The 21,748-nt window shown below is 38.5% G+C and overlaps 1 protein-coding gene across 1 annotated transcript in view; it reads left to right on the top strand.

The window, feature by feature from the left end:
- si:dkey-33c9.6 (active breakpoint cluster region-related protein) overlaps window positions 1–20,565 on the top strand; it is a 31,640-nt gene extending 11,075 nt beyond the window's left edge. Inside the window, exons 8-22 of the mRNA XM_062993297.1 lie at window positions 245–382; window positions 1,167–1,288; window positions 1,399–1,552; window positions 5,303–5,428; window positions 7,360–7,435; window positions 7,544–7,639; window positions 7,804–7,878; window positions 8,852–8,949; window positions 10,202–10,294; window positions 10,821–10,987; window positions 12,226–12,365; window positions 15,833–15,967; window positions 16,051–16,156; window positions 18,058–18,199; window positions 19,596–20,565. Of these exons, the coding sequence (XP_062849367.1) occupies window positions 245–382; window positions 1,167–1,288; window positions 1,399–1,552; window positions 5,303–5,428; window positions 7,360–7,435; window positions 7,544–7,639; window positions 7,804–7,878; window positions 8,852–8,949; window positions 10,202–10,294; window positions 10,821–10,987; window positions 12,226–12,365; window positions 15,833–15,967; window positions 16,051–16,156; window positions 18,058–18,199; window positions 19,596–19,682 (1,755 nt within the window). The 3' untranslated portion in view covers window positions 19,683–20,565. The remainder of the gene's footprint in view (window positions 1–244; window positions 383–1,166; window positions 1,289–1,398; window positions 1,553–5,302; window positions 5,429–7,359; window positions 7,436–7,543; window positions 7,640–7,803; window positions 7,879–8,851; window positions 8,950–10,201; window positions 10,295–10,820; window positions 10,988–12,225; window positions 12,366–15,832; window positions 15,968–16,050; window positions 16,157–18,057; window positions 18,200–19,595) is intronic.
- The last annotated feature ends 1,183 nt before the right edge of the window (window positions 20,566–21,748 follow it).

Below are 21,748 nucleotides of genomic sequence, written 5' to 3'. Positions count from 1 at the left end.
ATCAACACTTTTTTTGGACTGTAATAATGCGTAAAATCAATATTTATGTATTGAAACCTATTGTCAAATAATGCAATACTTATAATACTTATTGTACTTATCAATACTAATGTATATAATTTAGGTATTTCAAAATGATTTGCTTGGAAACAAAATGCACATGGTATCCTGTACAGTATCTAAGATTTTTTTTTTTTTATATTTCATTTTGTTTTCTCATTTTGTTGTCACGTGTCATTTTTAGGATCTGCTGAAACACACGCCAGCTGATCACCAGGACATGGCGCTGTTACAGGAAGCACTGCGTGTCTCCAGCAGCTTCCTGTCTGGGGTCAACGAGGGGTCCCACTGCAAGACATCAGTCACGCTCAGCAGAGGAGAGGTAACCACACATGCATACATCCATTCTACAGTCAATGTTTTGTGATGTGAGACTGAAGTGGTTTGAGTTTTTAAAATACCATAAAATTATTGTTATTGTACATTTATTTTCTTTAATACTCCACATCTTGAGAAAAAAATTTGAGTAGCCAATTTCCCTCCAAAGACCTCATAAATGAATGCTATAAGAACATGACAAACTTCATACAGGTGTTTAAGACACGCCTATTGGTAAAATGTGTATAAAATGAATGTTTATCCATCCAAGGCAGTCTATAAATAGCTACAAAGAGGACTGGTATGGACTGATTATTGATTGGTATGGGCCATCCGCAATGACCAATGGACACAGAATTCCCCCCACAATTATAAGATCATCGACATTTGGTCTGGGCCTGCGGGGCTGGCCTTGAGATAGGAAAAGGTTAATTATTTAAAATAACTTGGGTTTTTTACTTTGTGGCAGAAGTCTCTTTGCACAAAGTAATGTCTATAAATACATGATTTAACAAGTTTGGTAAAGAGGAACTTCATTGGCATGCACAGAACCTCAACTACAACAATGAAAACCAGGCTTGTAAACCAGGCTTCCTCCTCACTAAAGCATTTCTGACCAAATGGCAAATTTCAACAGGACTACAAAACCTTGTGAAAAGATTTCATCACAGTCATCACAATTAAAGTAACATTTGGTTAGCGAATTAGCACCAGCAGAAAATGTATCCTAATATTGATTCTGCATATTTACCTCAGTTATTAAAGTAAGTGCTTGGGCTGTTCCACAGAGAAGACGGCTGGTGCGTGACGGGTTTGTGGTGGATGTCTGTGATGGTGGCCGGAGCCTTAGACACTTGTTCCTCTATACAGACTTGCTTCTGTGTGTCAAACTGAAGTATGGGTGCAAAGGGTAAGTGACATCTATGTGACTCTTTTTTAGTTTTTAAACTTTTGACTATGTTTGTGTTGTTTTGACTGTATTTTTGTCTTGTTTTGACTTTGTGTTTGTGTGTGTGTTAGGAGGCAGTCTTACTACAGATTTTGTTGGTATATGCCACTAGCTGGCCTCAAGATGAACTGGGCAGCAGAGCAGGAAGCATCAGATGAACTTCAGCTCAGACTGAGCAACATGAGAGCAAAGTTGTTCCAGTTAAGGCAAGCACTCCAGGTAATGGTATTGTATTTGTGTGTGTCTTCTGGATTGTGTTTGTGTGAATGTGTATGGGGTGAAAAGTGTTTGCAAGTCTGCAAGTTTGCAGATGAAGCAAGATCATATTTTTCATTTATCATTTATTAAGGCAGCTAGGGGTCTGAAACGCACGTCCTAAAGGAAATTGTAGTCTTAAAGGCTACATGAAATACCCTCTACACCAGCCTTTCTCAACCGGGGTGCCGCGGCACCCTGGGGTGCTGTCTGGCTTCGTCAGGGGTGCCGTCAAAAATATTCTGACGTTACTGATACAGTGGAACCTCGGTATACGTCCGCTTTGGACGTGAAAAATTTTGCTTGGTATACGACCTTTGTTTGAAATACGACTCGCGTGCTCAAACTTGTATGGGTCAAAATGAGTCACAACACCGTGCACTACCCTTGTTTACCTCTCGCGAGACAAAGCCACGAGCGTCATTACGCCAGTTGCTACCATTCAGTAAACAACCCGCGCTACAACTCTCTGTGAATTTTCACGTGATTTTGTGTTTTTGACTTAAAATAGTGTTCAACCAAGTTTGTACTTTTTCTTTTCAGTGGCGTATTAATATTGAATGATGTGAGGTGGTCATAGGTGGATCGGGGATTTTACAACGGCTTTGAACGCAGCTCAGCCAATCAGATTTTAGGACCGGAACTATCCGTTTTATAAATTATTTTATACAACCCCATCAACATACAGTGGGGCCAAAAAGTATTTAGTCAGCCACTAATTGTGCAAGTTCTCCTACTTAGAAAGATGAGAGAGGTCTGTAATTTTCATCATAGGTACACTTCAACTATGAGAGACAAAATGAGCAAAAAAAATACAGGAAATCACATTGTAGGATTTTTAAAGAATTTATTTGTAAATTATGGTGGAAAATAAGTATTTGGTCACCCACAAACAAGCAAGATTTCTGGCTCTCACAGACCTGTAACTTCTTCTTTAAGAAGCTCTTCTGTCCTCCACTCGTTACCTGTATTAATGGCACCTGTTTGACCTCGTTATCTGTATAAAAGACACCTGTCCACAGCCTCAAACAGTCAGACTCCAAACTCAACCATGGCCAAGACCAAAGAGCTGTCGAAGGACACCAGGAAGAAAATTGTAGACCTGCACCAGGCTGGGAAGAGTGAATCTACAATAGGCAAGCAGGTTGGTGTGAATAAATCAACTGTGGGAGCAATTGTAAGAAAATGGAAGACATACAAGACCATTGAAAATCTCCCTCGATCTGGGGCCCCACGCAAGATCTCATCCCGTGGGGTCAAAATGATCATTAGAACGGTGAGCAAAAATCCCAGAACTACACAGAGGGACCTGATGAATGACCTGCAGAGAGCTGGGACCAAAGTAACAAAGGCTACCATCAGTAACACACTACGCCGAGAGGGACTCAAATCCTGCAGTGCCAGGCGTGTCCCTCTGCTTAAGCCAGTACATGTCCAGGCCCGTCTGAAGTTTGCCAGAGAGCATATGGATGATCCAGAAGAGGATTGGGAGAATATCATGTGGTCAGATGAAACCAAAATGGAACTTTTTGGTAAAAACTCAACTCGTCGTGTTTGGAGGAAGAAGAATGCTGAGTTGCATCCCAAGAACACCATACCTACTGTGAAGCATGGGGGTGGAAACATCATGCTTTGGGGCTGTTTTTCTGCAAAGGGGACAGGACGACTGATCCGTGTTAAGGGAAGAATGAACGGGGCCATGTATCGTGAGATTTTAAGCCAAAACCTCCTTTCATCAGAGAGAGCATTGAAGATGGAGCGTGGCTGGGTCTTCCAGCATGACAATGATCCCAAACACACCGCTCGGGCAACGAAGGAGTGGCTCCGTAAAAAGCATTTCAAGGTCCTGGAGTGGCCTAGCCAGTCTCCAGACCTCAACCCCATAGAAAATTTGTAGAGGGAGTTGCAAGTCCGTGTTGCCCAGCGACTTACAGGAAACGTTTGACCTCTGTCATTGCCAACAAAGGTTATGTTACAAAGTATTGAGTTGAACTTTTGTTATTGACCAAATACTTATTTTCCACCATAATTTACAAATAAATTCTTTAAAAATCCTACAATGTGATTTCCTGGATTTTTTTTCTCATTTTGTCTCTCATAGTTGAAGTGTACCTATGATGAAAATTACAGACCTCTCTCATCTTTCTAAGTAGGAGAACTTGCACAATCAGTGGCTGACTAAATACTTTTTGGCCCCACTGTATAATATGCCAATAACAATAGGATTTTTTTCATGGGAACAGATTAATCATTTTCCATTTTAATCACATTGGGAAAAATTCGTTTGGTATACGTCCTGTTTGGTATAAGTCCAAGGATCTGGAACGGATTAAGGACGTATACCGAGGTACCACTGTATTATGAAATAAATGTAAAATACAAAAAAGTCAACTTATCATGAAAATGTAGACCATTAGCCGCCTCAAACATTAAAATTTTTCTCACACGCCCCTTTCCCCATGCTACAACGTCAACGCGGGGGTCAGCACATGACTGTGTTGCCTAATACTGCCCCCCCCCTCCATTACCGCACGATGCATTAGGAGAGGTTTCCCATTAAAAGTAAGTCACGTTTAGCCCTCCCTCCCTAAATGACACCTTGTGGTGTGTGTGCGAGTGTGTTAGCAGTCCGAGGGATGCAGAGTGTAAGTTTTTTATTAAATTTTAGACTGGGGTGACTTGAGATTTTGCATACTTTTAAAGGGTGCCGTGATTGAAAAAAGGTTGAGAAACACTGCTCTACACCACCCACTCACTATGACGATGTCACCCTCTGCAAGATATGCTTACTCCACAGAAATAGATAGAAACTGCTTAGAAACTGGAGTCAGAGCGCAGAGTCAGTCATTATGCAGCACTCTGGAGTTGAGAGGGTTAAGGGCCTCCTCAAGGGCTCAACAGTGTCTGCTTTGTGGAACTGGGATTGGTGGCATTATAGATGAATATATTGGTGGCATCTTAAAAGTACCCATTCGGTGTAGTAGGTGAATAATATTATGGGAATTTAATTGTTTCTTTGCCAACTTTTTTTTTTTATTCATATTTTCTCCCCTCTTTTTTCCCCAATTTTTATCCTCCAGTCTAGTTGTGTCCAATTACCCTGAAAGCGTCCTCTATACTGATTCAACCCTTCACCGCTGACTGAGGACGCCTCTCAACTGACATGCGCCCCCTCCGGTACGCACAGTCAGTACAGATTTTTTCACCTGCACGAGCCGAGTTCATACACTTGACAGGCACTGTGTACGGAGGGACACACCCCCATCAGCATTATTCCTCAGCCCTGTGCAGGCGCCATCAGCCAGCCAGCAGGGGCCGCAGTTGTACCAGATATGAGTCCTATGATCTGACTTTCTTACCCTCTAACCCTGAACAACAGCCAATCGTTGTTCCTACGGCCACCCAGCCTACTTGCACCATCATGCTTGGTTACAGTTAGGGAATAGATTTTGCTTGTTGTCTCTAAAGTTCTACAGTAGCAGGTCTGTGTAGTTTTGCAGTGTAGTTTTGTGATTTAAGCTGTGCTTTGGCGTACCAATCAAAGTAAGCATTTTAAACTGTAGATGACCAAATGTACAGCCATAATACATTTCACTTCTTTATATGTGGTGCTAGAGGTGTTGCACTGTGTGGAAAAAGTATCTATATTGGTGTAAATGTGGTGGTGAATATTAGTTTATGACAAGTTCTGCTATATGTGATGGGGTGTATGTGTTACAGAAAGAGAAAAAAGAGTCTGTTTCTCGTACCAGTGATCGCTGTAGAAGGAAACTTGAAGCATGTGAACTTTGGCTTCTTACACACAAACCTTCTTTTATTTTAGAGCTACATAGCAGCAGCAGTAAGGTAAGATTTAATTATCGTCCCAAGCAGTCACACATTCATTAAACTAATTATTTAAAGAGACAAATAGAAGACCAACTTAAATGCCACAAACATACTGCCGAGCTCTGTTCAGTACTGTATATTATAAAGAAATAGAGAAAATATAAAACTACGGTCACACTGCCTAAATCACACTATTCCATTGAATGACAAAGTGCAAGTCCACACACTGTAATTTTGACCAAATCACTGGCTTCAACTGAGAGTGATTAATAAAGAAGTCTTTATTAAAAGTGCAAAATCATAATTGTGCAGTCTGCAAAATGACTGTCTAATAAAAAATTATGTCAACCAGGTAACACCCAACCAGCTTTACAGTATGGCAGTTATAGCACCATATTATTATGCTTTAACTCTTATAGAAACTAGTAATCAAGTCTGGATTAACAGGAAAATGAGATGCATGAGTATACACCCAAGGAGGATAGGTCCCTGCTGAGTCTGCTTCCTCTCAAGGTTTCTTCCAGTAATTCTAAGGGAGTTTTTCCTGGCCACTGTCGCCCTCGGCTTGCTCAACAGGGGTTTTTGGTCTGTCGGTCCTGGATTCTGTAAAATTGCTTTGAGACAATGTTCACTGTAAAAAGAGCTAGATATTTAAGCACGCATACCTAAATCACATTGCCAAAGAAAGTTTTAAATTGAAAATGTATGCACAAAGCTGCTCGGGTGGCGCAGCGATAAATCACGCCAGCCCACCTCCCCTGGGTTTGAATTCTCATCTGCACTTTCGGCTAGTTGGATGTCTATATACAGTTTGTTTGTTAGGATTTTAACGTCATGTTTTACACTATTGGTTACATTCATGACAGGAACGATAGTTACTCATTACACAAGATTCATCAGTTCACAAGGTTATATCGAACACAGTCATGGACAATTTTGTATCTCCAATTCACCTCACTTGCATGTCTTTGGACTGTGGGAGGAAACCGGAGCACCTGGAGGCCAGGGTGTGGTAATGCATTTTGCACAGTGATTCCAGAGAAACTGAACCCACTGTGCCCCTCACCAGGATAAAGCAGTGGTTAAACAGGAAATGATAATGTATGTCCAGTTAGAGCTTTTTTTTTTAAATAATTGTTTTGGTCCCCATACCTCACCACTGTGACTATACAAATGTTATATAATAATTTAACTTGAATTGATGGACATTTGCAAAGACATGCACCTGGGTCTATAAAGGCCCATAATATAATCTGCATTGTCAGGACAAAAACCAAGCCATGAAGTCCAAAGAACTGTCTGTGGATCTTTGTGATCAAATTGTGGCCAGGCATTCAATAGGGCAAGGATATACAACAATATATAAGGCTTTGAGTGTTGAGTTTGGCTGAAGATGAAAACCACTTTTAAGTAAAAGGCATGTAATAGCCTGCTTGGAGTTTGTTAAATGATTCTCTGAACAGATTCTCTGTTTTAAATAAAAATGAAATTTAAACTCAGAACATCAAGCCCTATGTCTGGCAAAACCACAGGTATAGCATGTCACATGGCCAATGCAATCTATAGTGGTGGTAGCATCATGCCATGGGGTGCTTTTTAGTGACAAGGCCCAGAAAACTTGTAAGAATTGAGGGCCGAAAGAATAAAGCATCCTTGATGAAAACTTAAGGATGGCAGTTTGATGCTTGCGTTCCAACCTGATTAGGCTTGAGAGGATCTGCCATGAAGAAAGAAATGTCCTGATGTGTGATGTTAGCAAATCACATTAAATATGCTTGATTTTTAATACATTCAAATAGTTACTGACATCCTTTACTATCCAAAATGTAAAACCCCACACTTTACACCCACCAATTTTGCTAGCATCTTTGTAAGATTTGTTGAACTATATACAAAACTGTTGATCACTATTTAAATGAGTGATTTATAGCCTCTTTGTGTTTGTTCAGAGTCACACAATTCACTTACCTTCTCTATATGAGCTTGACGAGTGGAGAGAAGCAATTAATAAACTCAAATCTGAGGGTGAGTGAAACTCCCATCACATTATATCTAAAACAGCTAAGGGTTTGTTCATGTATGTTTCCTTATTTTAATTGCTATACACTGTGTGTGTTTGTATATGGCTTTTAGATCTAGAGACAGTGCCTCCAGACCTTCTCACTCTTACCAATTCTTGTGTCAAACTAAGAATGACCCAACAGCCACCACTTAACTGCCTTCAGCATGGTCAGTTCCTTTCTTTTAATCAAAACCAGGCCTGTAATCTGTTGTACTTTCATCCAGTAATCACCTGCAGCTTCTTTACTGTGGTTTTTATTTTAGTTACACTTGCATAGAACCACACACTTTTTAATATATCTTCCTGTGTCTGTATCTTCTTTTTTGTACAGATAGCGAGGAAAATAGTATGTGTGGGAGTGTGTATGTGATAGTGCATTCAGCCTGTGGTCTACAGTCGCCTGCCAGTAAGTACTGTCTCGAACACTTTCAGTCACGTACACACATAGCAAATTCACATGTACAAAACCAGATTGATTAGTGCTTTTTTCAACTTACCTTACAATACTAAAATGTCTAATAGTTTAAACTTTCAAAAACAACACTGTATGTATCTAACCGTTCATTCATGTTTTTAGCTACTTGCCATAGATGCAGCATATGAATGTGTCCTGGATTGGGCAGCAATCCAAGCAGGGCATCACACACTTGCACATTCTTGTAACAGGGCAGCTGCTGAAGTAGTTCAGCAGTGAGCAATGTTAACGTGGTAAATCCACACTATGTGTGAGGTGCGCCAGTTGGTGTGGGTGCATTGCCAGTTCCGGCTGGTTCTGAGGGTTTCCTGTCTTTTCTTTTTTCAATAACTGAGTGGTTCTATCAACTTTCTTTTTGTCTTTAATTTGCTATTTAGTTTCTGTTATTTTGGCCACCTGATTTATTTGTGTATTTGTTAGTGGCTTTTTATCCACAGTTTTGTTGTACCTTGGTTAAAACATCTTGCATTTGAATTCTTTTTCTATACTTGCAGGTGAGGGGCATTATTTTGCACCTCGCTCGCATATATGAATATTAAATATGGAGACCAAATAATGTCATGATAGTAAACTAAAACCATCATTACTGTAACTATCAGTGCGGTATTTTTATTATATTTATTTAAAGGTATCTCTTTTGTAATTGCTTGTTTCTTCTACTACTCTGTTTTATTATGACTATTAATTTAGTTAACTAGTACTTAGTTAAACTTCAAATAGTTTAACTAAGTGCAAGTTAATGTCACTTGCAGCCTGTTGCATTTTTGACACGTCAGCTTCACAAAAAAGAAAACACAAACCAATAAACCTGACCACAGACCTTTATCATCTTTATTTTTGAGTCTCTGCCCTTTTCCACATATCTTTTCTTTGTATGTGCGTGTGTGTATGTGTGCGATTGCAGGTGTTTTTGTGTGTGTAGAGGTTGATGGCTTTGATATTTTTGAGAGAAGAGCGCAGACGTGTCTTTCCTCCTATACTCTGACACCACAATGGGACCAGGTACAGACACAACACTCAAACCAACCACATTCCTTTTTAATCTTCCTCAGTGTTAAGTGGTTGGTTAAAAATGCTATTGGCTACACATTTGAGATATTTGCACTATTAAACGCAAAAATGCCCTTGAGGTTGCCAGAACAGAGGTCTGGGCTCAGGCTAAATTGGATTGGTTAGCAAATACTTTTCTTATTCACACAAATAGTCTAGCAGTGACGACTCACTTTTCCTGGGGCTTTGATTCTAAAAGTAAATTTCTTACTTATTTTCTTCTCTATAGACAATTTGGAAGATTTAAAAACAAATAGCAGATTCATCAGCACGTCATAAAGAATTTTTTTTTACTAACCACTACATCCTAGTCAGGGTTGGGGTGGATTCAGTGCCCCTGAAAAAACACTGTGTGAACGGCAGGAATGCACCCTGAACACAATGCCAGTCCATTACAGGACAACACATAACAACACATTTACTAACTTTCTCTCATCTTGGGGGAGTTTTGAGTCACCAACCCACTCTCTGCATGTTTGTTGTAGGTAACCAGAGCACCCAGACAAAACCTATATCGAAACAAACTAAAAAGTGAACCTTCTTTACAGACAGTGACCAAAAATGAAAGATGAATCTTGTTCCTCAGAAAATGTTGCCACCCATTCTACCAGCTTTAAGGGTTTCATTAAAAGCTTTCATTACATATATAACAAGCATTTTTTGTATTTCTTATTGTAACAATTATCCTAAAACACTTTAAACACTTTATATTATATTTACACAATATAATATTCTAAGGTTAAGGTTAGGGTTAGATAACAAGCTCCCAAAGCAAAGCCAACTAACTAGTGAGCTTAGCTGTTACCCCTGTCACAAATACAGTACAATGCTTGTGCTCCGAACAGTTAACCATTAAATTAAATATTTATTACATCTAAGTCAATTAAACAAAGAAATAGCTTATTAAAATCTATCTTTGTTTGGTTGTTCTCTTTAAGTTTCAGTTTAATAATTATAAGCATCTTTGATTAGCAGAAATAAGTGTAGGAGGTAGTGGTATTTTCATGTCGAGAAAGAAAGTAGTACACTTTAGTTACTGATTTTGCAATGGATGGCGGTTATTTTTGATGGTCAAAGTCAAAGGTCACACTGGTGTGTAAGTTAGTTACGATTTAGCTGAATTCTTATTTAAATGTAGATGAGAATGTTAGATCACATTTAAAATTGTGCATTTAAAACCCAAGTAAGTATATGTGTTTTGTAGGAGCTGGTGCTGCAGGTGGATGGCGCTCAACACCTCAGTCTGTTGTGTGTCTCCGAGTCCCAACCGGAGATTCTGGGTAGAGCTAAAATACAGGTGAGACTGAGCTAAGATCAGATCAGTCTTCTTTATAGTGATATGGTCTGATGATTGTGTATTATAATAGGATTACTCAATACTCAAAAAGTAAAGCATGATGGAACATGCAGATAATCAATGACAAGATGGTCTGATTCTGCCACTGAGGCAAAATATTGGAGCCATTACCATGACTATTTTGCTAGAACTGTATGCAGTGGGTCTGATTCCACAGGGAAACATTAGGCACAAAGCAGAAATACCCTGTACATAGCCAGTCCATCACAGAACATGGCTAATCATGTCTGTGTAGACACCTAGCTGACTATTAGCACTGCTGAGAAGAATCAGTAGATTCTTAGTTCTAGTTAAAGGGAACATTAGTGGCTTTGAGAAAGTTGTTTTGACAAAAAAAAAATCACTTTTTAAATCATACCAAGCTTCTGCCAGACTACTTATTATAATGTCATTCTACTTGAAATCTATGCTTGTTACATGTAAACATTTTGATTTCTGAAGATATATGTGTGTATTTGAATCAAAGTTGGATACCCTTGACATTCTGAAGAAGTGGAAGAAATTAACAGTAAATCTGGGCTCAGTAGAGTTGATGCTGTCAATTAAATACTCACCCCATCCCCTGGAGCCTCCCAGCTACACCCCACTTCAACACAAGCCAGTGTTCTGTGTGCTGATTGAAGATGTGGCAAGGTCAGAATGATTTTAGCTTTTGTAAGTGATTAAACATTTTTTATATTTTAAGTTTTTTTTTATATTGTAAAGTAAAGAGTTATTACACTGCCATTTTATGTAACAGTGATGCTATTTTTTTTTGTTCAGACTGAGGGTTCTCAGCCTTTTCATTAGCTAGGCTGCAACAAGCTTCAACAGTAGTTAAAAGCCACACTAATGCCTTAATTTATAGAAATATTGAGCTTGTAGTACGAACGTATTGACTGATCTCTATGTGTCACAGTCTGTAAATAAGCCCTGGTTTGGACTGTTTGATAATTACATTTTAATTTGCTGTGCTTGGTTGAATGCTCAGTAGAGTACATCTTACTGATTGACATTTTATATAATTTCCAATTGGCCTTTTGCTCTGGCAACATGGGCAAAGGATATCTAAACTGGCACTCAAAAGGTGACATACCAAGGAAGAAGAACCAAAGGGTATTGTGGGCATACTCCGCCCATAGCAGATGTTTGTTTGGACCTGGATATAGGGTTGGCTGAGGCCAGACATCGGAGAATTTGCTTGAAGTCCTTGTTCATCTACTTGTTGGATTTGGAAGGAATCCAGAAAATAGACCAACAGAGGCCCATAAGAGCTGAAAAGGGCCCTTGACCCATTAGATTGTTGGGTATGCCATAGACTAAGGTGTGGCCTTATCTTGAATGATCTTGGTGGTCTATTTGGTCATGGGGACTATTGGAGGTGCAACTTGTAGGTCTTTGAGAAACAGTCCCCCACAGCAAGCTTGTTTAACTGTTTTAATGATAGACAAGTGGTTAATGGTTTTTGTAAACATGCTGTAAAATTTAATGGCTGCAGTATGTTCCAAAAAGTATGGACAGGTTCAAGTTTGCCACTGTACTACATCACCTTTCCTTTTAAACAGTGTTCTATAACCATTTGAGAACTGTGAACACCATTTGCTGTAGTGGAATTTTTCCCATTTTTGCACCATTGAGAATGGACTGTATTTCATTTATCATTTTTGAGGAAATGGAGAGTGAAAGATCATGATATTTATCTTTAAAACAGGAATCTAATTAGGAAAGACTGGAATATTACAACATAGCAAAATCTGAGTTCTGCAAAAAGCAAAACTACGCTTGTGTTACAGCATTAGTCATGTGAGGAGCTGCTTTCTTGTCTGATTTGAGTTTTATTTGTAATACTTACTCTAACATACAAATACTTTCTCTTACTGTATCTGCCTTAGACAAGAGGGTGTGCTGGTGCCTCACATAGTGCGCTCCTGTGTGGACGAGGTTGAGAGGAGAGGACTGGAGGAGGAGGGCATTTATAGAATCTCAGGGTCAAGCAAACAGATTCAAGATCTCAAACATGCATTTAACACCAGTAAGTGTAGTTGTAATTGTACCAAGCAACAGCATGGTGAAAGTGTATGGGTGGTTATTCATAGTTTTCTCAATAACATTGTGTTCAGATTTCCTTAAATTTTCTTTCACCCCTATTATTTTAAAATGAATTCAGCCATCTCCTAACCAAAACACATCCAGATACAAACATTTACACAAAATTTGCCCAATCTCTTTAAAGCAAGACATGAATTTCACGTAGCCTAGCGGTAGGCAAGCCGTAGCCTAGTGGTTAAGGTACTGGACTAGTAATCAGAAGGTTGCTGGATCAAGCCTCACTACTGTCAGGTTGCTGCTGTTGGGCCGTTGAGCAGGACCCTAAACCCTCAATTGCTCAGACTGTATACTGTAACTGTACTGTAAGTCGCTTTGGATAAAAGGCGTCTGCTAAAGGCCGAAAATGTAAACATACAACCTCTCAATTTGTGGAATGGCAGTGTCCTGATGACCTTTACAGTGTAAAAAATATTTTTTTCACTGGCATGGTGAAATGTTTAGTAAACTGTAATTAGTTTAGAACAGGGGTCACCAACCTTTTCGAGACCGAGAGCTACTTCAAGGCTACTGAATAATGCGAAGGGCTACTTGGTGATACAAACTTCCTGAATAACAAAGTTGCATGGTTCACCTTTAATGATATTATTATTATTATTATTATTATTATTATTATTATTATTATTATCATCAATATTCATATATATGAATATGTTAATGTTTCCTCAGAATAATTATTAACAACGATTTACCATGGTAGGAAACATATATTTCAACATGTAACATTATTTATCTCTATTCATCTAAATCTGTCACAGCTATCACATCTTTGATATTTTTGTAAATATCTGTCTTGACAGTTTTGTATGAATGAGCACATCTGTAGCATTTTGATCAAAATCACACAATTTTTTTTACAAATGATCATCACACTTATTATGGATTTACTGATCTTTATTATATTTTAATATAAAATAAATATAAAATGATTTTTTTTTTAAACAAGGTTTATAGGAGGTAAGGGACAATAATTTTGTATATAAAAATAGTTTTACATTAATTCATAAAATTATACAAGATTTTAAAAGATTTATTTATTTCCACAATAAATTATTATAAAATAAATATAAAAATGTATTTAAAAACAAGGTTTGTAGTAGGTGAGGAAGATTGTTTGTATATAAAAATTAATTTGTAGTTTGTAGTAGGTGAGGAAGATTGTTTGTATATAAAAATGCTAAAAAACAAACAGTTATGTACGATTTTAAAAAAAATCTGCGATGTACAGGGAAGTTTTTGTAACACGTACTGAAGTGTCTCTCCACATTCCTCCCAATCATCGTGAAAATATAAATTTTTTTTCGCTTTTCTTGTGTTTGTTTTTTATTATTAATTTTTCATGGTCTTGCTCCGTATCGTAGCTGCGCATGCGCTCGCTTTTCTCAGCGTTATGCGCGCGTTTAAAAACTCCGCACCCAGACAAGATCAGAGCTCACATAAACATCAGTTTTGTTTTTTACATTTTATATTCAGTATTGTCATTTTCAAATCTATATCAATGCAAGTGTTATTGATTCAAAAAGAACAGCAACACAAAAAATTTATTTAGACGGAGCTCTATAGTCACTAGTGCTATTTTGGAACATGCCCTGCGGGCGACTCACGTGTTGGTGACCCCTGGTTTAGAATATAGACGATACCAACTTCACATCTTTCAGATGGCCAGATGCATCGATGTAGCTTCTTTCTATGTAATAATTAATAAAACAAAACAAAAACCCAGATATACGCCGACCAGGCATAACATTATGACCACTGAGAGGTGAAGTGAATAACACTGATTATCTCTTCATCACAGCACCTGTTAGTGGGTGGGATATATTAGGCAGCAAGTGAACATTTTATCCTCAAAGTTGATGTGTTAGAAGCAGGAAAAATGGGCGAGCGTGAGGATTTGAGCGAGTTTGTCAAGGGCCAAATTGTGATGGCTAGACGACTGAATCAGAGCATCTCCAAAACTGCAGCTTTTGTGGGGTGTTCATGGTCTGCAGTGGTCAGTATCTATCAAAAGTGGTCCAAGGAAGGAACAGTGGTAAACCGGGGACAGGGTCATGGGCGGCCAAGGCTCATTGATGCACGTGGGGAACGAAGGCTGGCCTGTGCGGTCCGATCTAACAGACGAGCTACTGTAGCTCAAATTGCTGAAGAAGTTAATGCTGGTTCTGATAGAAAGGTGTCAGAATACACAGTGCATCACAGTTTGTTGCGTATGGGGCTGCATAGCCACAGACCAGTCAGACCGAAAGCGCCAACAATGGGCACGTGAGCATCGGAACTGGACCGTGGAGCAATGGAAGAAGGTGGCCTGGTCTGACGAATCACGTTCTATTTCACATCACGTGGATGTGCGTCGCTTACCTGGGAAACACATGGCACCAGGATGCACTATGGGAAGAAGGCAAGCCGACGGAGGCAGTGTGATGCTTTGGGCAATGTTCTGCTTGGAAACCTTGGGTTCTGCCACCCATGTGGATGTTACTTTGACACGTACCACCTACCTAAGCATTGTTGCAGACCATGTACACCCTTTCATGGAAACAGTATTCCCTGATGGCTGTGGCCTCTTTCAGCAGGATAATGCGCCCTGCCACAAAGCAAAAATGGTTCAGGAATGATTTGAGGAGCACAACATCGATTTTGAGGTGTTGACTTGGACTCCAAATTTCCAGATCTCAATCCAATTGAGCATCTGTGGGATGTGCTGGACAAACAATTCCGATCCATTGGGGCCCCACCTCACAACTTACAGGAGTTCTGCTGCTAACATCTTGGTGCCAGATACCACAGCACAGTGGAGTCCATGCCTCAACGGGTAAGGGCTGTCTTGGCAGCAAAAGAGGGACCAACACAATATAAGGAAGGTGGTCATAATGTTATGCCTAATCTGTGTATTGATGAATCTGTAATTTATTAATTCTCTCGTTTTTACTCTGTGTAAGTAAAAAACCTCTATACGTCTGCTTTTTCTATCCATGTGATCAGCAACCACAGTAAAGTTTCAAGGTGCTGATTTTAAAGCAGAGACTTCTTCTTCTTCTAAGGAGGCTTCTAAGGATGTCACAAAGATAAACAATATTATAAATTAACGATATTATAAAATGCCTTTCATTTTTAACCCAGCATATGTTTAGAAAACCCATAATGAACTTAACAAAGAATAAGATTTTATTTAGTTAAATACTGTCGATATGACAATATTGTCTCAATCGTACATTAATTGATTCTAAGCGTCTGACAATAAGATTTAAAATATTTAATTAAGTGTATTTAATGTGATGCAACAAGATTTAAACCAATCAGACTAATAAAAAAATCTGTGATTGTGAAATAATATATTTACACAACAACAATAACAGATTAATGCAGTTGCAGCATTTTTATCACTGTCTGCAGATTACTGGGAGGCTATGAGTAAAGTAAGAAGTGTGGATGTGAATGTAGTGTCAGGAACACTGAAGCTGTACCTAAGAGAACTGCCCGAGCCTCTTATTCCTGCTGCACGTTTCCAGAGTCTCTCCAGAGTGATGGGTGGGTTTCTTTTTCAATTTTTGTTTGTAACTTAATTATTTCCTGACACAAGCACAAACTCAGCCAGTGTGTACCTCAAACAGACCTGCCTGACCCGTACCAGAGAGCGAGCATCATGTTATCTGAGCTGCAGTCTTTCCCTGATGTCAACTGCAACACTCTTTTGTTCCTATTTCATCATCTTAAAAGGTAATTTCATATGTATGAAGCTTTCTGAGAACGATCACATTTACTGTATAGCATTTAAATGTTCCTAAATGTTTTGCTGTCTATGTTAACATATCCTCGTGCAAATCTGCTACTATACACTATAAAGCCACAATGGGAGAAGTACTCAGCCACTTATATTTTTTCACCTTTCAGTTTTTATATTCATATGATATATATTATATTTATATTTAATGATTTGCTTTTAGTCTACTTGTAAGCTAGCAGTCACAAACAAGACTATAAAAAATTTACTTTAGCCAGACAAAACTAAAAATAGACATTTAAATCATAACTCACTGGGAAAAAATCCAAAAGCTCAGCGGTTAAGGTACTGGACTAGTAACCATAAGGTTGTCGGTTCAAGCCCCAACATCAACAGGTTGCTACTGTTGGGCCCTGAGCAAGGTCCTTAACTCTCAGTTGCTCGAACTGCAACTAACAGTCATAGTTGTAAGTTGCTTTGGATAAAAGCGTCTGCTAAATATCGCAAATATACATTTAGGGAAGTTGTAGCCTAGCGGTTAAGGTACTGAACTAGTAAGCAGAATGTTGCTGGTTCAAACCCCACCACTGCCAGGTTGTCACTGTTGGGCCCTTGAGCATGGCCCTTAACCCTCAATTGCGTAGTAAGTCTAAGCTAAAATGCCGAAAATGTACATGTAAACGTAAACGTAGTTGTTCCTTAAAATGTACTTGCAGTTGCAAAATGCATAATCAGAATGGGGTTTTTAAGTCGCTTCCAGTATACAAATCAGGTAATCATGGTCAAAGAGGAACTGAGATGAAAATGTGTATTTTAAAGTAATGTGTCCATAAAATGTTACATTTCTCACATACCTTTTAAATGTGATGTTTAGTGATTAGAAAGTAGACTTAACTGGAGAAGGCAGAACCTTAGACCTCTAAATTTGACTGATTGAGTCTCAGTTCTCTGTGTGACATGGTTTCAGAATTAGTAAACTCTAAACTGAACTAAACTGTAAAAGAAGGTAAGGTTTAAAAGTTAATATTAACTTTGTATGCAAATCAGTTAATTTTTATTATATAAACAACTGGCAGGACTAGATCTAATTTAACATTGCTGTCTGTAACGTGGTGTCAGCTGTACAAGAGCTGCTTTACATTAGGAACCGTGTCTCTCTCTCTCTGTACTGATTGGCAGTCATCTGCACCTATAAAGCATTTAGTCGCCTTAAGTGGAAGGTTTCCTATATAACAGCTTCTTTCTGTCTTATTTGCCAGCTTTTTTGTCAGCCTGGTTTTACACTAATGCGAGTTGTTGAATCCAGTGTCACGGCGTGTTGGGCTTTACCAAGGAACTGCCCCGGGAGAGCGAAGAGCCCCAGATGCAGTGTGAAGTCCATTTTCCAGAGATGGATTTGTCCATAAATCCACTGTTATGTGCAGGGAAACGTAAATTGGTGAGGGAGGAGTTTCGCTCATGTGTTGCCAGAGCTGGTCTTGTCACGGACGGACAAAGTGGCCTGTCATATCATGACATTTCTCATTTCTGCACTATACCTTTACTATCCACTTTCTTCATTGTGGGTTGTGGATGTTTTTGTCTTTCATTTGATACTTTGTTTCTATTATTTCGGCCACTTGTCTCCTTTTTTTAGTGGCAGCTGGTAGTGGTAGTGGCAGTTTTAGTCACAGCATTGTTATACCTTGATTAAATATATGCACATGAGTTCTATTTTCATCATTGCAGGTATGAGAGATCCGCCTTGCACTCTTTGTAGCAAGGTGCAGTCCACCCTGTTAAAGTTATCAAATAATATAAATGATAGGAAATATTTATTCAGCCCTGACCAGGATAAAGCTAAAGATTTAGTAAAATGAACAAATGAATAAATGAAACATTATGGTATCTCTGTCAGGGTCGCAGAGAAGGAGGCGCAGAATAAAATGTCTCTGAGTAATCTGGCTACTGTGTTTGGCCCGACTCTCATGCGCCCTCCAGCGGCCAATATAATTCAGGACGGCCCTCCAGTGGACATCTCTCAAGAGCTCAACGTTCAGGTCAGTTTGATGCCTCTCTGTATCCAAAAACTGCAAAGCTAAGTTGGAACAAACCTAGACTTTTACTTTCTTTTTTATATATAAGATGTAAATATATGATTTAAAATAAGAATTATTCAAACAAAAATTATTTTCTGAACTCTCTTAAATTAAAAACACTAGTTTTGTGTCCTTTAAAAATGTATATGAAATTTTTTTTTTGCATTATTTTAGTTTGGAAAACACTGCATCTTTATTGTTATTTTAATCAGTTGTAATTTGCTGCAAAAATGCTCTAAATGACAAAACTTTTATTTAGAATTTGGAAGAAATGTTGCCAGTATTTTATGGATAAATCAAAAATCTTCATTTCACTTAAACACAGCTATAAATAGTAAAACCATAGAATCTGATAATTCGACACCTTTTAGTTTAGGTGTTTGAGGCAAGTGTATACAAACAATTACAAACAATTATAAAATAAAAATGCACTTCCAGCTTTGTGACAACAGTTTGGGGAAGGCTATTTTCTACATACAATCATTTGCACAATGTAAGGTCCATAAAGGCATAGTCTGGTGAATTTGGTGTGAAGGAACTCCTAGAACTCCTAGACTCCTAGACTGCCTAGAGACACAGAGACTTGAACACAAGCTCAATGCACACCTTAATTAACTGGAATGCTGCAACATTCATAACTTATTCACTTTGCAAATGTTCTTTTAACTGAATAGGCACAGACAACAGGGGCAGTGGTAGCCTAATGGGAGACAGTGGTAATCAAGTGTGTAGAGCTGTGGCTTACCAGCTGGAAGGTAGTGGCTTTGAATTCCGGCTCTGCCAAGTCACTGTTGGACCCTTGGGCAAGGCCGTTTACCCTCTCGGCTCCAGGGTTGTCGTACAATGGCTGACCCGGCACTCTGACCACGGAAAAGCTGGGATATGTGGAAAAAACATTTTATTGTATTATGCATGTGTATATACCCTGCTGAGTCTGGTTCCTCTCAAGGTTTTTTCCTGTATTTTTAAGGGAGTTTTTCCTTGGCACTGTCGGCTTGCTCAACAGGGGTTTTTGGTCTGTTGGTCCTGGATTCTGTAAAGTTGCTTTGAGGCAATATCTATTGTAAAAACCTCTATACAAATAAAATTGGCTTGAAATTGACTATTACTCCAAAAACTTTTGAAAAGCCTTTTCAGGATAGTGACAGCTGTTATAAGAGGTATGTGTATATAATAATATATATGATTTTAGAATGCAATGTCAAACAAGCTCATGGTTAAATGTTTATATTATTTTACAGCAGGTGTGTAGAATCCACACTATATGGTAGAGCCAAATCTGAACTGTTGAGACGTTTCTATATTCAGACGGTGTATGTTGTCATATTTGCTAATACATTTTGGGTATGTCTTTCAGGTCCATGTGATTTATTTGTACCTCCAGAACAAGAATCTTCCAGAAGCTCTGACCACTAAACCACTGAATACAGAGGAGGAAACATGAATGTTTGTAAGCATTTTGGAGGACAAGTTACATGCATGTGCCTTTCTGCTAGAGACTTGTTACACCTAGCATTTAGCAAATGCTCGAATCCTGTGCTTCATCAGTAAACATTTTCATTTTCTAGTACAGTTAGTCAACAACATATGCTGAAACCTTGTTAGTAAGTGCAAGGTTAGTCCATTTAAATACTTAGTAATGAGAGTCACCTGAGTGTGTAAATGTCTTCCTTGAATTTATTGGTGGATAAAGATACGCCAGACCTGTAGCTCAAACGGTACGTGGTACAGAACAGGGTTTGATCAGTGCTCTATGGTAGGTCAGGGCTGTTCCAGATTTAGCTTTGTCGACAAGCATTATTTTGCAATCATAATCAGTAATGTGTTTAGTCTAAAGACCTCAAAGGCAGAAGCAGAGTTGGAACACATTATATAGAGTGCCAATCAATTACAGGGCATCACACACTAAACTTTTCACTTGTATTACTAGGGTCAACTTTGAATAGGCAAGTTGACTATTTACATGTTTTTATTCTACATGTTTGAGGAAAATGAACTAATGTGAGCTAGGCTAACTGAAAAGGAGAGTAAGACAACAGGGACCATGGGTTATTAAGTAGCTAAAGTCATGTGAGCAAGCAAGAATAGGCAAGCACTTGCAAAACCTTTACAATTAGCATCCTCAAAGTCAAACAGCACAGTGTAATTACTAGGGAAAGGTGATGAAACATTGGTACCATGCAACTGTTGCAACTTTTTTGAATGGGTTGCAGCCATCGAATTCTAAATGTGTTTATATTACAAATACATTAATGTTGGTCACTAAAACTTTTAAAATATTTATTGTACTATTGTCAGTCTAATAAAGGTTCAACAGAATGAACAAATCACATATATGTATTTTTATTGCATGTTGCAAAATGTTACGTATGATCAACATCTAAAAACACTTTATCCAGACCAAACAGAAAGGACCATCACCATTGTTACTAATGCAGAGATCAAATGCAGCATCTTTTCATTGTATGCGAGTGTTTTAGTGCCAGATGCATATGTGACTTGCACATCTGCAAAGGCATCAGTAATCTTGCTGGGTGTATATGCATGTATTTGGAGCAACATATGCTTTCTTCTGCATGTTTTAGCCAGACAATGTGAGGCTACATTTCTCATGTTAAAAGCAATTTGACTTTGTAGTAAGTGAGTGTGTGTTCTAGACTAGCCTATCTGAAGTCTAGACCTGTATGTTATGTGATGTACGACCAACAACAGTGGTCCAAAATTTGAGATGAAGTGTTGTGTACAACAATTGGTGTCCTCAGTTTCTAAATGATTACAAAATGTTGTTAAAATATTGGAGATGTCAAACGTGTTGTACCCATCAAATTTAGGATTAAAAATGTAACTTTTGTATACAAAAACTGTTCATTTGTTGATTAAATTGATTATTTAATACAGTATATATATATATATATATATATATATATATATATATATATATATATATTTAATACAGTATATACACCGATCAACCATAACTAAATATACAGTATGTACACATAATTAAAACCACCTCCTTGTTTCTACACTCACTGTCCATTTTATCGACTTCACTTACTATAAAGGAGCACTTTGTAGTTCTACAATTACTGACTGTAATCCATCTATTCCTCTGCATGCTTTGTTAGCCCTCGTTCATGCTGTTCTTCAATGGTCAGGACCACCACAGAGCAGGTATTATTTGGGTGGTGGATCATTCTCAGCACTGCAGTGACACTGACATGGTGGAGGTGTGTTAGTGTGTGTTGTGCTGGTATGAGTGGATAAGACACAGCAATTCTTCTGGAGTTTTTAAACACTTCACTGTCACTGCTGGACTGAGAATAGTCCACCAACCAAAAATATCCAGCCAACAGCGCCCCGTGGGCTGCGTCCTGTGACCACTGATGAAGGTCTAGAAGATGACCAACTCAAACAGCAGCAACAGATGAGCGATCGTCTCTGACTTTACATCTACAAGGTGGACCAACAAGGTAGGAATGTCTAATAGAGTGGACAGTGAGTGGACAC

The sequence above is a fragment of the Trichomycterus rosablanca genome, chromosome 4 (assembly GCF_030014385.1).
Source record: "Trichomycterus rosablanca isolate fTriRos1 chromosome 4, fTriRos1.hap1, whole genome shotgun sequence".
Lineage (NCBI taxonomy): Eukaryota > Metazoa > Chordata > Actinopteri > Siluriformes > Trichomycteridae > Trichomycterus > Trichomycterus rosablanca.
Note: the sequence above shows the minus strand (reverse complement) of the source record. Positions and strands in the feature narration are given on the sequence as shown.